The sequence below is a fragment of the Pyrus communis genome, chromosome 4 (assembly GCF_963583255.1).
Source record: "Pyrus communis chromosome 4, drPyrComm1.1, whole genome shotgun sequence".
Lineage (NCBI taxonomy): Eukaryota > Viridiplantae > Streptophyta > Magnoliopsida > Rosales > Rosaceae > Pyrus > Pyrus communis.
The window spans coordinates 24,933,558-24,951,656 of NC_084806.1; the positions used below are offsets into that span (position 1 = coordinate 24,933,558).

An 18,099-nucleotide genomic window follows, 5' to 3' on the forward strand; every position below is an offset into this window, starting at 1 on the left:
TTATGTTCAAACATGTTGGTATACGTATATTCTAGTTGCATACGTGGAAACCAATATAAGGAGGGTTTCTGATAGGTTCTGTATAATTTCAATTTTTGTAAAGCAGTAGAAAATTAAAAGAATACAAACAATGATGTATACTAATTTATATTAAAAAATAAAATATAATTTTAACTGGAAACACAAGAGGTGGAAAAATTGGAAGGAAGAAGTTGAGGGTAAAACTGAAATGTGGTCTGAACAATAAAATGGTGCATATAAAATGGTAGACGGAACCGAAATCGTTGGAGAAGAACAGAACACGTACGAAAGGGGAGGATGTCATCCACATCTCTGCTACCTATCAATGGAGGCCTCCTCTTCACTCAAAGCTCATCGTTTCCCAATCACCATCGTCCCTCTGCGCCTCTCTACAAGTAAGTCCAATCCTTTCTCTTGCTTACCTCTTTCCTATCTCGATCCAATTCTCCGACTTTCTTCACTTCTGCCCGCTGATTTCGTGGAAAACCAAACGAGTTTTAAACTCTCACACCCACTTTTGTATTACTCCAACAACTGGAATTACCTGCTCGTTTCTTTAGCTTTGTGCAATTTATGTTTGGTTACTGAGAAAATGAGAAATAAAATTAAAAAAAAAAAAATCTTCGAGGGGGTCGATTTATGTTTCATTTGTGATGTTTTGGCAGTTATTTTGTTAAGAAATATTGGCTGATATTGCAACAGTGTGGTGCTTAATACAAATAAATATCCCAAGAATTACGTGACAGAAAATTTTAATTGATGAAAATATGATGAATTGGTCATAATACACATATGATATACCCCATTATCCTTTTCTGGTACAAGGGTAAGTTTCTAATTTAGACTGCCCCGTTAACCTTTTTGTGGTAGGCTGAAATGATTTTGGTTTTCTGGTTGTGTATGTTTTTGTACATCAGAATCATAGTTGCGCATTGGAGATGCAATAATCTGATTTCTTGAGTGATTTTCTGAGTTTCGTAAAGTCGAAGATTGTAATTTACAGGCTTGAATGGTGCATTTGGGGAGTTATTAAAACTTTTGTTTGAGCAGTGTTAGTAATCAAAGAGTGTCGATGGAGAATAATGATATTTCTATGCATTATGCAATCTATCACTTAAATTCTGGCTCAACTTGACGTGGCTCAGAAAGAACGCCCATATTCTGTAGCAATACAAGTGAACCCCATTGAGAAGGTGAACATGAACATAAATTGGATTGAGCACAAGAATAATAATTTATTGTTTGAGGTCATTAAGATGGTCTTCTCCATGACTGTATGGTAATCTGTTCAGTTGTAATTATAGTAGTTATTGCTTTGCTGATGGATTCTTATATAATTTAGAACTTTTATTATCCAAGCTTCTAAGCTTGTTTCTTGCTTATAATTTTTTGCAAAATTTTATTTGTTTTGCAGTTGGGGTTGGAGAAGACACCAAGGTGGAAGTGTAGTTGCTTACAGAACCAATGGCAGTGCTCTTCAATTGTTGGCCAATCCTAATGTATGAATCAACCCCAAGGATTCCACATGTATAACACCAATGTATTGGTTTGAATATGGTCAAAGATATTTTAGGTATGTAGTTGGTCCGAATGTCTAGACATTAGATACGGATGCTCGTAGTTCATTGTTTTCCTAGTTAATAATGCATCATCAGTTTCTGGAACCTTCATATCAAGTATAACAGCAGAAACCACAGTCCTAAAAGTTTTAAAACTGATTGCATTTGGGTCGGGGTTTGAGACTTTTAAGTGCAGTTTGATCAATTGCTTAAATTTCCAGTCTTGTTTGAGTGTTCTACTTTCGTCTAACAATAATCTGTAGAAATTAAATTAAGGGAATCATCAACCAACTTGTGTGTGCTTGCTTGCTATGCATCCTCATAAGTTAAGGAGGTTCCAGCAGGGATGTTCACTCTTGTATACTGTAGTTGCCCGTTACCTCCCGAACATAGGCAATCAATATCAGTTAGTGGCAAGCCGCATGCGGGGATGTTGAGTTCAAACAAGTTAGTCAGTCTATGACTTACTGGAAGGGCTTTCCTTGAATATCATCTAGATTTGGTCTACAATTAATAAAGACTTTTATTGTAAAATACTTCAATATATTCCCAATCTTAGAAAAATTGTTTCAAACTTCTTTTGTCCAATCCAATTCAATTAGAAGTCCATGAAGTTGCATCTTTCACTTTTCATTTTATGCACTGTCGCCAATCTTATTACATGATCAAATTGAAGCTATATGGTGAAACTTATTTTTCCTGGTTCCATTTCTTCCTACAGTTGATAAAAAGAGAATTCATGTGTTTTCTTTCTTTCTTTTCCCCCTTTTTTTTTTTTTTTTATTTTTTATTTTTTTTTCCTTTTTCTGATTGAACTATGATTTGTATTTTCTTTCGGTACAGGTTTCTTCAAAGAAAGGAGCATCAAATAATGAAGTGATTATGGTTGATCCTTTGGAAGCCAAGCGGTTGGCTGCCAAGCAAATGGAAGAAATTAAAGCAAAAGAGAAATACAAGGTTAAGGAATTGCATGCTTTGTTAAGATAGCGAGTGTGAAAATGACTTGTCCGACAAACTTCTGTATTACAATTCATATATTTCAGTATCCTCTAGCTAATATTGATTTCTTTTAAAACAAGAGTTGGTTCCTTGATGAGGCCCCAATCCTTATTTTCATTTCTTTTCTGTTACTAATGTATCACAAAATGCAAGATAACTGGGGTCAGCTGATGTCATATTTCAAGCTTTCTTATGATTACATATCATACATAGAAGTTATTCATTTCTAAAAATATTGTCGTGATTACAGAGAAAACGTCAAATTGAAGCAATTAATGGTGCATGGGCAATGATTGGTCTTACAGCAGGCTTGCTAATTGAAGCTCAAACTGGAAAAAGCATTCCGACCCAGGTTAACTTACTTTCCTAGCTTTTGAGTGCTCATGTAACATGGTGTTCAACTGTCACACACCCACACACATATGCCACACCAGTTCATTGGCCGATAATTTAACCTCTGCCACTTCACTGGATTCCTTCTATTGTGGGCTTTGATTGAAATCTCTTCTCTTCAGTTGGTTGACTACTGGAGTGTCGTTGTTGACATTTTCATGCCTGAAACCTTTTCCCTTCAGTTGGTTGGCTACTGGAGGGCTATTGTCGACATGTTCATGCGATAGAGATGATTTTGGTGCATGGTTGAAGAATTGCAGATTAATTCTTGTATTATTCTTTCAAATCCTATGAATTCGTTGTTTTAAATAATCGTTGCATCTGCTAACATATTGTGTAACATATATGTTGTACTTATAACTCAGCTTCTGTGCCGACCTGTTTGTAATTCACTATGGCATTCTTTTCACGTGGACTTCATTACGCATGTGTACTGCATAATGTGTAAAATGATATTGTAAATAGGCTGTCCATCATTGAAGGATGAAGCTGGATGCATAGCTATATGCTTTTCAATCACTTTATATAAGTATGGACCAAAAGAGGGTTAGACGAGAGATCATAGGCATAGGCTGATAGATTTTAAAGAAGCCTTTGGCGTGTAAACCGCTAGGATAAGGTGTCTTGGATGTATTTCTTACTAGTGTATGTTTACTCCACTCCAGCCCTAGAATAAATAGCTTAAGTTGCATGCTTGCTGGGAACGGGCACTTGTTATGAACTCATGGCTTAAAAGATGAAGAAGCTGATGGAGGAGTGGACCGGCATCTAGTAGAAGAGATCAAAGTTTTACGGAATTGTTTTCGAAGTTTTGGTTGTCAATGGCAGCTGAGAACGGCAAACAAGGTAGCACACTCGCTCAACGCTTAGTTGTAACGAGCGCAGAACTTGGATGGAGGAGGCTCCTCCATGGCTAGAGCCAATTTTGGAAGATGATTTGGATGACAGAAGTGTATAATTTCCAACAATAGCAGGCGGCAAGCTTTTCCTGGTGGTGGTTCATTACTGATGAAGAATGACCATCCCGGTGAGAGGTGTATGATTGTTTCTTTCCTCGTCTCTCTCGTTCAAGTGGTATAATTGGCTATGTTATGAAAGGAAATCATTCGTTATTGATAAAAATAATAAATAAATAAACATTGTGCATAAAATTATTTCTTATGAAATAGAAAAATAACTAAATCCACTGTTAATTCATCTCACGAAAAGATTTTTACAAATTGTCGTTCTAAAATATTTTGAGAGAGGCGAACATAACAATTGATGCAATGGCTAAACTTGGACATCAATATCCTAGTAATTGTATTTCGTTTTTATTGTTTTTGTGTGTACATTTTTCTAGTTCTATTGCAGGTACATGTACTATGACTAAAGTCTGTTAAGATCCCTAAAAGTTTGTGTTTGTAGTGGCACCTTGTAAGGGTGAGCACCGTTAGGTACAGTCTATCTCATCACCCAAATTTGAAACCTTAACTAAGTATTGCACCCAATCTAGTTCAATCCAAAAATAGAAAAATCTACAAAAAAAAAAAAATTAAAAATTAAAAAATAAAAAAAAAAACCCAAACCAAGTGAACCAAACCGGCTCAGTTTTTTGGTTCTGTTCAATTGGTTTTTGGTTTTAGCAGCCTCGATCTTAAGCTATCTTCTGTTTCACAACTTCAATGTTTTTTGACGCTACTGAACCATTGTCCTAGGCAAAATATGGTGGGTATAAAGGTGGAGGTGGGTACATGTGTTGGAAGTATGGCCATAAAGTCACTCATACTTTTGAAATACTTATGGGCAATGTTTATTGTTAATCATTACTTGATGTATTATGTGTTTACTGAATAACAGAATATAATCAACCTAAGAGACAGTGATATAAGAATGTTAGATCGAAGAGACCTATCTCTTATATTTGAAGGAAAATTTTGGTCATTCTAAGCTCATTTGAGTAACAAAAATATTACATTTAACAATTAAATAGCGGAAGCTAAAGCATATGTACTCAAAATAAAACTTTACCCAAGAAATTCAAAGCCTAGTAGTGTGGTGAACCAAAGACCAAACTCAAATTCACAGAGAAAGAGTTGATAATTTTTTTATACCTTTGTAGGTTCCTCTTTGTATAAGCAAAGGGTAATCACTCAAAGAGAGGGCCTTTATTCCTTGCTTCTTTACTTCATGGGTTTCTTGGAGTTGTGGATGGATGAATGGATTCTCCAAGTTCCCAAGAGAAGGAACCTCTAACATCTCCACACTAAGGAAGGATTTGAAGAAGAGGTGAGTGAGTAAGGGAGAGATGGATACTAGTATCCTCCCCCTTAGGGTCGGCCTCCTAGACAGAAAGAGGGAGTTGTATTTTTCCTTCTTTCCTCATAGAAAACCTAATGAGGTTTGTGTTATAATCCCCTTTATATAACTACCCACATTTGAGTGGCGTAAGTGAAACCAAACCAAACTTTCTCTTATGGCGGGCCATGCTAAGTCATTAGGCTTTTGTGCCCTTTGTGTTTAAGTTGTCATACAAAAGTTAATGATTCCAATTCTGGGTGACAAAACTTTAAATTCCTAACTTGTAGGAATATTGACACACCACAATCCCAATAACACAAGTTACGAGGTTGTGATATACTGGACGACACTAAATTGACTATATGACCCCATCCGGAGATGACGTCACAAGCTAACTCAACGATGAAGCCATAGTAAGATATTTATGATGTGCAAGAATTTGAACCAAAAGATGTTCATTGAAAATAATAAATCCAAAGTTACTTCATAAGTACTTATCATCCTCCCCACTTGGGGACACAAATTATCTCGGGTTTAACCCCGTTATTAATCACATCAGATTAGAGCAGCCAGAAGTTTCACACAACAATAAACACAAAGTGCAGTGCTATGCATAATCAAAAGTACGATCATGCATACATTATTACAACTAAGATAAAACTGCAGTAAATGAGCCATCACTCAAAGGCCAGAGGATGGAAGCCTTACTGCTAAGCCCACTCGTCCCTATCGGTGTTCTCCTTAGTCTCGTTACATCCTGAAGGAGTCGATAAAACAAAATGTGAGTGGACTACTTTTATCACGGTTATAAAATCATCATTAAACATAAAAACTCCTGTTTTGAAAACATATATAGTGAAAAACTATATAATACAATACTACCATAATAGAAAAGTTTGTTCATCAATATCAACGAAAAACCATCAAGTTAAGTTCAGAAATCATAACTTACATCAATCAATCATGCTAGCATCCACTAACATAAGTATAACAAGCATGAAATATACTAGCATCAACTAGTTAGTCTCTATACCGGTAATGATCATCAACCCTAGTGTCCACTAGGACAAATAAAACTTGCAAACAAATCTATGACCAAAGATAGCTATACAACTCATCACATGATGACAATGTGGTGAAAATAGATCATGAATGATCTAAAGATATTATCAATATCATCACAAGTCTCATCCGAGACTAACACAATAACATGCATCCACATATTAAGCATTAAAGTGTATACGTAAATATATAACGTTAAAAAAATGGTTTTTCGAAAGGGTCCACTCACAAGTAAGCAGAGCGTCCCTCGCAATTAGGCTCATTGCCTATATCCTTCCGATCCTCAATCAATCAGGTGAATGTCAATATAAGCTAAGATAAGCTTAAATCATCATTTTAATGGAACATAGTCCAATTCAATCGTTTAGGCTTCGAATTTGCACAAACGGAAGGCACCACGTGAATTAGAACACCGAAAAATCTAAGGTTAGGTCTCGGGTTTGTCACATGCCACTGCATGCACCACCGCAGTGGTGACACGCATCGGAAAACACGCACTGCTGTGGGTCGGCAACAGCCGGCAAGCGCGTTGCCGTGGGCAAGTAGGCATCACACTCGTCGTCGCCGGTGCCATGCGCAAGTGCAGTGAAGATTTAAACAGGGATAACAAAACATACCTGCTTCGTTAGTAGATTCCATTAAAGTTAACAGAATCTCAATTCCTGCTATTAAAACTAACGGTAATCGTCGTCGGTGGCCGTGTACCGTCACCGGAGCCTCACCGAAAACTACAAAATTGCACCAAGAGATTGCAGAGGGTGATTCCAGTCCCAAATTTCACACATTTCACTTCTGAACTAATAGAAACATCAATTAGAAGCTTAGGGGACTTACATTGAATCAATTTAAGAGGAATAGGGTTCGAATCCACCTCAGATTCAATGGATTTCCCTCGAAAAACCTCACTGGATTCTGGAAATGGAAATCAGTGTGCATGCATGTCAAACTCAGCCAATTCAAACCAACAATAACATGCATAAAGGTATCTAAATACCTAGGATTGATTGGAGGTGTTCCCAAGCGCTATAAATCACATACTCGCCGGAGTTTGCACAGGAAAGATGATTGGAATCTGGGAAATTGCACTGAGAAGCATGCAGAGGTTTAGAACCACAAGAATAGGTATAACTTCATCAATTGCAGTTCTAAACAAGAAGGAACTAATATAAGAGCACTGCAAAAGCCTAATCAACCTTGAACTCGACGACAATCTGGCCGGAGTTCGAAGCTGAGCTTAGGCATGCAAATGCAGAGTGGCATAGGGTATGAACTTGAGTTCAAACTCAAGATGCAAATGCTGGGGCCTCTTCTTCCTTTTATGGACAAATTAGCCCGACTGCTGTAACTTTGCTCTTGCCCGAAAACATTTGGAGGGTAATGAGTCATCGGCTTTTTACTTGGAATGCCACTAGAAAGTGTTATTTGGCTGGTAGTAGGTTAGTCTCCATCACTTGTCACTTTAATGGCAAGCACGTGGCTTGCATCTTGGCTGAGAAGGCTTTAATTTGCCTTTTGGGCTTGGTGCTGGGCTTCGGGCAAGTCCCCTTTAATCTGGCATCCTTGGGCTTTCCTTTATCTAAGCCCAATGTTAAAATATTAACCCAAACAAGGCCTAACTTAATCTCCTGGAGCTCTACCAAACAACCGAATGTCTCTCGATTTACTGCGGAATTTGAATGCAGGGCTTTAGCTCATGCTTGTGCAGAATCTCTTGGGCTTTCTTATGTGCTTTGTGAGCTTTAATTTATGGTTTCTTTTGCCACCTTTTATATTGTGATAATTTGAGTACCACGTACATGGCTGCAAACTTGATTTTTCATGCTCAAATGAAGCATATTGAGCTTGATTATCATTTTGTCCGTGAAACAAGTCCAGGGAGTTCTCACAAAGTTTTGTTCATTCCTTTGATCGATCAACCTGAGAATGTTCTCACTAAAGGCCTTTCCAAACCATGTTTTGAATTTTTAAAGTCCAAACTTGTCACTTCGAGATCGCCAATTTTGCTGGGGGCTGTTAATGTAGGATAATTAATATGGGCTAGGTTTTGTAAATCTATGTGGGCCTAGGTTTACTTGTCCACCAAGTCACTTGACTTGTATATATTTGTAATCTTGTGAATAAATGAAATTAAGAAAGTTATAATTCTACACAATCACCCCATCATCCATTTCTAGATTTATTAGTGTGGATACTCTTAGAGGCTCAACACTTGGGGAGCTTTGCGTGATCCATTATGAAGAGAAAGATTGCAAGCATATGGAATGATCCAATCATCCGGAATGCACATGGCTAGAAATTCAAGTAAGTTAATTTCATCGACTTATTACTTTGGTGCTTTATCAATTGCAACCAACCATATGTGTAATTGAGATAAATATTGTATGTTGTTTATTATTTTCCTCTACGTATTTAATTATTTGAATTAAAGTAATCATGCCCGGAAACCCAACAGTTTATGGCTACCAACAGCATACTGTCACTTCTTATGATCAGGTTTCCACTGCTCTTCAACAGAGATTATATCCTTAAGCAGCTATGCCATAATCTACAAATGGCTTAGGATCGGTTGAGAAACTATTTGAACAAGTCATACTGAACACGAGTTCACAATGGGGGATTTTGTTTAATTGGGCCTCCAGCCTAATCGGCAGACCATAATGAAGAAAAATCATTGTCGCAAACTTTCTTCCCGCTATTTTGGAGCCTATAAAATCCTGGAACACATTAGTAAGCTGGCTTACAAGCTGGAGGTGCCCCTATTGCTCGAATCCACCATACATTCAATGTCTCTTTGTTGAAGAAAAAAAGTGCGTGATCATGTCAACTCCTCTACTCAATTACACTGCCACTTCAAGTGGCTAATCAAGTGGCTGGGACTACTTGTCGAGGACGCTACTTGGGAGGACGCTGGTGGCTTCCGGAAGGAGTTGATGGACTCCTAGTCATGAGAGGCCTAAAACATTATAACTATTAGGGTCAAGTCTTTACTATTATCCTCTTGTATTTCTCTTTTGGTTGCTGTGTGTCGTAATCTCCGCCATAATTGGACGTCATAATGTAGGGGCAAGTTTCAATTTCTTTCTTTCTTTCTTCTTTTTTATGGTTTTTTTGTCAAATTTCTTTCTTTCTATCTTGACAACATTACAACATTGAGTGGACGACGACAATCCATGTGTCAAATTAGGTCTTTGGTACAAAATTATATTTTTTTTATCCTTTAGTTGAATTAAAATAATAATCAAAACCCAAAACATCCATTCCTTCCCACTATCATTTGTGATTAGTATACAAAATTCAATTGGGCCCACGTCCATTAATGGAATTTAAATAATATCAGGGATGTAATACAATTGCTAAGATTGGACTATCTATGTATTCTTTTTTACTTTTTACATGTCCTTTTAATTTTCGATTTTTGGACTAGACGAATGAAAGAAAATCAAAAGACATACACTAAAATCAAATGTGTGAAAAGTATAAATAGGTGTGTGAATAGTATATCCTTTTACATAATAGATGTAAGTATTGCAGCAGAATATATACTGATGTACGTGCTATTTGGATTCTTTCCTTTCCCCTTTCTCTCCTCTTCTCACATTTTTTTTGTCCTTTTCTCTCTATACAAAATTCAAAATAAAATATTAACATAATTTTATCGGAATCGGTTTTGTTTGATCAATCTGAACACAAACTTAAGTTAGTAGACGGTAGACAGAACACTCTCTCTCTCTCTCTCTCTCTTGGGTCTTGACTACTCGCGGGACTACTTTTAGATTTTCTCTCGTTAAACCACTGTCACTCTCTCACCGGTCTCTCTTGTCGGCTACTCTGAACTTAGATTTGCAACACACCAAAATTCCTCAAATGGTGGGGGAGATGGTATGTTAGGGTTTTGAGCTGAAGGATTTGGATTCAGCTTCCTCCTCCTTGCCATGGAATTGAGGAAGGAAAGGCTTGTCAGGTGAATCACCCGCAAAGTCTCCTTTTTTTTTTTTTTTTTTTTTTTTTTTTTTTTTTTAAATAAATTATTTCTCTGTTTGTTTGCTTCAGAACGTGAATGATGATTATTGAGCTTAGGAAATAGGTAGGACTGGGCATGGGAAAATATGACAGAAGCTCAAGGTTTCTGGGAACCCCATGTTTCAGTCCCTCTTTCTTCTTTCCGTGCTTGTTTGGATACTGAGAAAATGTGATGAAAAATATTGAAAATTCTTCATTATATGGGACCCGGGAAAGTAATGGTTATCTAATCTATACATACAGCTAGAATGATTTACCCTTCTATAAACCCGTACAAACAAATTCCGTCAGGTTGGAGCCTACGGCATACCACATCTAGTTTGTGTGCACAAATGCCACCCAAACTGAACTCCTGCCAATGTAGAATCCACTTGTAGTGGGCATGTACCGCCACTGTCAAATCTCCGTTAGAATTTCCGTAAAATCTCATATGGTGCTGCCCACATGAGCACTTTTTCATGTGTATTTTCACCACTCCATGACAGCAAGACCCCTAGATGACTTAAGGGTAAGAATTTTGATGACTGTGTCTTGCCCTTGAGGAAGTGGAAAATACATCCCACGAGCTTTGGTCAACCGATCGTAAGTCTGGTTGGTAAACTGGCAAGTGACATAATACCCTTAGAAAAATGCTCACTTGTGTTTAGATGAATTTGACTAAATTTTTTTAAGAAAACTAATGGAGGCTGGACATTCACATTAAAACGTGAGTCTGGTTCGTAAACTGGCAAGATTTTTAGTTTGGGTAGTATTTGCACACGGCGCTAATAGTCCAGGTGGTGTTTGTGCAATTTTCCCTTAATTTTATTGTTCTACGGTTTTTTTTTCTTTTCATTTGCTTAATAAGACTTCCTTTTATGCATCTAATTTGTTGAATATTATCATCAAGTTCCTTAAGTTTAATGTGAGGAACGAGAATTATAATTAACTTTTGAAACAACCTTACTCAATCTAAGGATCAGGACACTCTTTAATACTCTGCTCACCTTTAATGTGGCTTAGGTTTTATTCTGATGAAAAACGGCATAAAGAATCTTTATGGCGAAGAGCTGAGCCATCTCAGCTTGAAAAGTCATCATCTGCATATAAGTCGTCTTCATTGCTTAAATCTGACACTAGACTAGTGGGGGGAAGAAATAGATTTGTTGAAACTTCCAGCATTGGGCATTCAAAGGTGTTTCCAGAGGACTATGAACCTTGGCAAAAGAGAATACTTGACCCGGGTAGTGAGATCGTGTTGCAATGGAATCGGGTTTTCATTGTCTCCTGCTTGGTGGCACTTTTTGTTGACCCTTTGTATTTTTATCTGCCCATGCTGGGAGGGGATGCAAACACATATTGTGTGAAGACGGACTTAAGGTTGCGAATTGTTGTGACTTGTTTCCGAACTATTGCGGATATCTTTTATATGTTGCATGTGATGATAAAGTTTAGGACAGCCTATGTTGCGCCAAGTTCTCGTGTTTTTGGGAGGGGTGAACTTGTCATGGACCCAAAGAAGATTGCGCGGAGATATATTACATCTGACTTCTTCATTGATCTCATAGCCACATTGCCCCTCCCTCAGGTATTTTTTTTTTTGGATTATAACTGATTCTTGACATTGTAGGTTTGCTTAGTTTCCTTTTCTGTTCAAGTTATATTGCATCAAAGAATGAGTGAGAAAATTATGATACCCATATAATATTAGAGAGAAAATATGTATAAGAGCTAGATTAAGTGAGTGCTACTCTAAAATTTACCAGAGCGATCCAATATTAATCTGAAGAAGATTACATAATTGTTGCCTTTTTGTGCGAGTTGTATTAAACAGGTAATGCAAATGGTTATAGCAGTAGAGATCAGCCTGATTTGATCGAAGATGTCTGATTAGTTTTTCTTTGACAGATATGTTATGTTTACATTGTCAGTGTTACTTTAAACTTTATAATTATGTCTTGTTTTATAGGTTATAAATGTGTCAACGTGACACAGTTATTGAGTGTATCAATATGAGCTTATTAAACATGTCAATTCTTGAAGTGTTCGGGTTAGGTTAGTTGGCTCGAAACACAAATGCTTATTGTTCATGTTAAACTGGTGGACACAATTTCCACTCGATCATGATTACACCAACTAAAACCCGTGTTTATTTTGTGTTGTTTCAAAGATTGCCACCTCTTTGTCTGATGGTGAGGTTTTGGCAATCTTAACCAGAACCCTAAACCCTGCGAAATATGGTTAAAATACTTAATTATTAGAGACTGTACAGTCTCCGTAGAGGAAATGCTAGATTCATTAACATGAGACATGAGACTATCACTAAAATCTGAAATGCTAGGTTCATGACTGATTGAAATTTTTTTGCAGATAGTTATCTGGTTTGTTATCCCCGCAACAAGAAGCGCTCAAACGGATCATAACAACAATGCGCTTGCACTAATTGTTCTGATCCAATATGTCCCCAGATTATATCTTATTTTTCCGTTGAGTTTGCAAATAATCAAAGCAACTGGAGTGGTGACAAAGACTGCCTGGGCAGGGGCTGCATATAATCTTCTATTGTACATGCTGGCCAGCCATGTATGTCTCTGGTTGCTTTTTTCTTCCTATTAATTTTTTCTTTCCCTCCGTCCTCTCTGAGTTCCAGAACAGGATGCTAATCTTTTACCTCTTTTGTTGTTACAGGTGTTAGGGGCAGCATGGTATTTGCTATCAATTGACCGATATACCTCATGCTGGAAGTCATTTTGCAAAAAGGAACTCAACACTACAAAATGCTCGCTTTCTTATCTAGATTGTGACAATGTTAACAGAAAAGGTTGGGCGAGTAGTACAAATGTGTTCGAGAATTGTAATCCTGCAAGCAAAAATTTCAAATATGGCATATTTGAAAGCGCAGTGACAAAAAATGTTGTCTCCTTAAACTTCATCACAAAATACTTCTATTGTTTATGGTGGGGCTTACAACAACTAAGGTATGGTGTTTTTTCCTTTTTTTAGGTAGAAAGGTATGAATAAAATCAACAAAAAGGAAAATTTGGAAATTTAAGATGTCATGAAGATTTAGACGCCATGTTATTATTCACAGACTAAATTCAGAAAAGGCTTATTCTATTACCGGTGGTAGTTATTTTTATTCACAAAGAATGATAGTGGCTATGATTGATTACTTACTAATTATCATCGTTGGTTCCTGTTGCTTTCTAAATGAGTCTTGGTAATTCACTTGTTGAACTTTGAAATATTATAAGTCTGTAGACCATTATATACTTCATTAAATACCAGTTAGTTGCAAATTCCCTTATATGACCTGCAGTAGGATATAATCCCGCGACACCTATAATGATTACCTTCCTATCTGATTTTTTAGACAGACCATCATAAGAATTCTAAGTTCGAATAATTTGGTTGAAGAATTCTGAGTTCCAAAACTAAATTCCTTCTCACTTCTATGTAAATTGTTACCTTCCTATCTGATTTTAGACAGACCATCATAAGATGGGTTTCCACATTGGAGACATACCCAATATGCTTTGGCACGAATGTTTTTCTTTTGCTTGCGGTCTAGAAAGATTCATTTTCCTAGGCATGCATTGGAAAAATTAAAAAGAGAATGAAGATTATCAATGCAATCCTGTGTAGTAATCGGTTAACATTTATTGTGAAACTGAATCTTAGATTAACTTTACAATGGTTAGAAGATGGTTTTGCTTTTGGATGTTGAACCAGTGCCTCCGATTTGCTGGAATAGACCTGCGCCTTACATAGAGGGTCAATACTGATCACTTTGAAGTATACAGCTTATTAGCATTTCCTTGGTTGTATGCTCTTTGGCTGTCAAGGATTTCTGTGGCATTGATATAATAGCTCGACTACCACATTGAGATACCGTAGGTGGTTGGAACATAGTTGTGTACCTATAATTTGACAGAACAGTTTTTATAAGAAATGGCAGTTTTTTTTTTCTAATTTCTTATTTCAGATAAAGTGGGATCTGATGATAGTACCTTTTTTAAAGCTGTTAATGAATGAAAAATGTTGATTCTTACCGTTCCATTCTTATTGTCTTAGTTCGTATGGGCAAAACTTGTCGACAAGCACTTTTATTGGGGAGACGTCGTTTGCCATTCTCATTGCCATTGTGGGTCTTGTATTATTTGCCCACTTAATCGGGAATATGCAGGTAATAGGAGAAACACTTGTTGCCTCTGTATCTTGCGTTTAGTTTTACTTTTCTTCTCCTTCATGTCTGGAGTATTTTTTTCATCACTTTTTAGTCCTTAAATAATCGTTGATGCACGTGGAATTGATAGTTTAAACATGGGGATTGTCTTTATATTGTAGACCTATCTCCAATCAATCACTGTGAGGCTTGAGGAGTGGAGGCTTAAGCGAAGAGACACTGAGGAATGGATGAAGCATCGTCAACTCCCTGAAGATTTGAGACGACGTGTTCGTCGCTTTGTTCAATACAAATGGCTGGCAACTCGAGGAGTTGATGAAGAAGCCATCCTTCATGGCTTACCTGCTGATCTTCGTCATGATATTCAACGCCACCTATGCTTAGATCTTGTTCGAAGAGTATGATTCTTCCCGAGTATTTATATTTTTGGGCTTACAGGCAATCTTGTTCAATAAATATCATTCCTCATATTCCATCCAAATTAACAGGATGAGAGGATTAGGTTCCAGTCCCCGATGTATGTTGGATTAGGATTAAGGTTGAAAGGCTTACCAATTTAAGCAGGCATCAAAGTTTAGTATGACTCATTTGAGGATGTCTCAAAGTGCATGTGTTTGGCACATTTGGGAACTCAGTCTAATGTAGTGTAAGCTATAATGACACTGCACAATATGGGTTCTAACTGCTTATAATGTCGTACTTATATAAAACCTCTGCTGATTCGTGTGCCTGTAAATGAAATTTACTAACCCACTTTCCTTTCTCATTTCTTCAGGTCCCGTTCTTCTCACAGATGGATGATCAACTTCTCGATGCAATATGTGAGCGTTTGGTGTCCTCCCTGAGCACGGGGGGTACCTACATAGTTCGAGAGGGTGACCCGGTGACAGAAATGCTTTTCATTATAAGAGGGTCTCTGGATAGTTCTACTACCAATGGAGGGCGGAGTGGATTCTTCAACTCGATCACATTAAAACCTGGAGACTTTTGTGGTGAGGAGCTGCTTGCATGGGCTTTGCTCCCAAAATCCACTGTTAATTTGCCTTCTTCAACACGGACAGTTAAAGCACTTAGTGAAGTTGAAGCTTTTGCATTGCGAGCTGAAGATCTCAAATTTGTTGCTAACCAATTCAGACGCCTGCACAGCAAGAAGCTGCAGCACACATTTCGGTTTTACTCTCACCATTGGAGAACTTGGGCGGCCTGCTTCATACAGGCTGCTTGGCGCCGCCACAAAAGAAGAATGACGGTAAAAGATCATTGTATGAGCGAATCATTTTCTTTGGATGAGAAAGTGGCTTATGAGACTGAGCAAGAGGAAGAACATCTTTCTGTTGTTTCAAATCCCGCTTCCCAGGTAAAAATGAATCTTGGGGTCACATTACTGGCTTCAAGATTTGCTGCAAACACAAGAAGGGGAGCTCAGAAGCTCAAAGACGAGATGCCAAAATTACGAAAGCCTGAAGAACCGGACTTTTCCACTGAGCCTGAAGATTAGTAGGTTTTGCTTAAAGCAGGCTTATGGGTGTAAAGATAGGTTTAGCTTTTTCGTCAAAGGCGAAGTGTAACTCATTCATGTACAACATAATCATCTTAGTTTGCAGGACTGGGTATTTCAGGTTTCACGCGAATCCCCGCCGATTGCGATGCCTGATACCATTGACATCCGAATTATACCGCCATAATCGACCAATCGAGGTTGGTGGAAGAGGTGAATTGGTGCATTGGATGTTAGAGAAGTTGGACATTATTGTCTCTTGGGGTGCATCGGATGTATAAGACAAACCGTATATTGATATAATCGCAGTTTGTGAGCTCAACCAGAGCAACACTGAATAGAAGACGTTTACGGTCGTTCAAGACTTACAGCCATTTTTATAGAGCAAAGAAATATAGCCATTCGAGTCCTTTTGAGTAATGCTCAAACCAAGCAACCAACAGAGCTGCCTCTGCACTTTCGTCTATATTTAGTGTTGTTTTGCTGATGGATAACTGGGGAGTCTGCTTGAATGACCAAGTGATGTTGCTGGAAAAAGCTCCAGTGTATGTGTAGCAACTACCTCAAATCTCCATTTTTGCAAGTGTAAATTACCTGCTCCTTGAGCCAATGCGTTTGTATGGTCACGTACTATCCAAGTATGATAAGAAGAGAGGCGCAACAGGGGCATTTTCGTCCTCTTTCAAATTCAAAATTTAAATAGTGAAATTCCGAACCTGCATTTCACAATTGGCATCAGAGTTAGCAACCACGATCAAGGTTCAAGTACGACGATAGGCCTTGAAGGATTGGGAGTGGGCTGGGACCGAATTCTACATCTTTCTCAGCCGGGTTGGGCCTAATACCGTAGGTGGAGCATTGTAATAGCTCCCTAACTTGTCGTGTGTTGACTTATTAGAGACCGAATTACAATGTTTTGGTGTTTGGTTATCCTCAGTATTAAATAGTTGTAATTTTACAATTTTTACCCATTGACGGAGCCAGCGTAGGATTTTTGGTTATCCTCGATCTCAACAACTTAAAAAATCCATGTATATTTGTTTGTATATTGTATGTGACCTCTATAAACAGTTAAGACAAACTAAATTACAGTCTCCTCCTCCTACTTCTTCTATTTTCTTCTTTCATTTTTTTTCTTTTCTCTCTTCTTGTATGAAATACTTTAGGTGAAAAGCACTAATAGTCTTCAACATTACTCCATAGTATCTTGTATTCATCATCGACAAGTCTCTACAAATGTCGACATATGCCGGCCAATAAAGAAAAAAGTCTTGTGGGTGATGAAAAAAGTTGTATCACGTCTTCGTTCACTCGGTGTCGTCTCTCCCTCCCTGTGTGCTCCAGCTTGCTTCTCTCGTCTGTATCACATTGAATTCCGTATGCCATCTGTGCCTCTTTTTTCGTTTCACACTCATCATCTTCTCAACCTCTCCACCATGTTAATTTTTACTTGCACCAATCTATTCAAATTCAATGCACTCACACAAAAAACAAATTTATGTTGACTAAAAAAAAACTCTGAAATGTGTACATAACTTAGTTTTATCAATTTTTGGCGTCGGTGAATCACACTATAGTGGTCAGGAAGAGATCGAAATGTCTCTGTAAATCTTTCCAGCTAATGAACTGTTGTGCCTAAACCATCAGCTGATTTTTTTTTTTTTTTTTTTTTTGTTTAAAAACAATAAAAACAATAACATCAACATGCAATAATAGAAACGAAAACCCTAAAGAAATTAAGATATGAGGTCACGTATGCCCCCATTTGCCACGAAACATCAACTAATTACACACACACACAGAGTCAGCAGCACCAATTACGGGTGCTTCTGCATCCCATCTTAGCAGCACCCACTTTCACTTTTTGCATTAAATGTGAATCCCTTTTCTTTCAGTTATCTCACACACTTTTCCGACCCATCTATTGTGGAACATAAAGAAGTAGAAAGTTGAATTCCATGCCAACCACTTAAAAGGTAAGAGACAGAGACAGAGAACCGCACTGGCAATTTTGTAGGGTAAAAATCGTGCATGGTGAAAGTGAATAACAAAAATTCTTCGAAGCTCTGAAATACCGGGTACTTTTGACTTTTTTTTTATTT

General features: G+C 37.6%; 2 protein-coding genes across 3 annotated transcripts; both read left to right on the forward strand.

Annotated features, from left to right (window-relative positions):
- Window positions 1-213: 213 nt before the first annotated feature.
- Window positions 214-3,381, forward strand: LOC137731906 (uncharacterized). Of its 2 annotated transcripts, none has more exons than XM_068471163.1 (5): window positions 214-416; window positions 1,436-1,520; window positions 2,424-2,537; window positions 2,830-2,931; window positions 3,155-3,381. In XM_068471163.1, exons 1-5 carry the CDS (start codon window positions 319-321, stop codon window positions 3,197-3,199), a joined length of 444 nt encoding a protein of 147 aa, XP_068327264.1. In that variant the 5' UTR covers window positions 214-318; the 3' UTR covers window positions 3,200-3,381. The 2 variants fall into 2 exon arrangements, with proteins under 2 accessions (XP_068327264.1, XP_068327263.1); XM_068471162.1 differs by having other exon boundaries at window positions 216-416; window positions 3,095-3,381.
- A 6,668-nt stretch (window positions 3,382-10,049) lies between these two features.
- LOC137731516 (cyclic nucleotide-gated ion channel 17-like) lies at window positions 10,050-16,395 on the forward strand. The gene is made up of 7 exons (XM_068470638.1): window positions 10,050-10,275; window positions 11,337-11,901; window positions 12,684-12,896; window positions 13,002-13,291; window positions 14,388-14,499; window positions 14,661-14,897; window positions 15,275-16,395. Exons 1-7 carry the CDS (start codon window positions 10,247-10,249, stop codon window positions 15,995-15,997), a joined length of 2,169 nt encoding a protein of 722 aa, XP_068326739.1. The 5' UTR covers window positions 10,050-10,246; the 3' UTR covers window positions 15,998-16,395.
- Window positions 16,396-18,099: the final 1,704 nt, after the last annotated feature.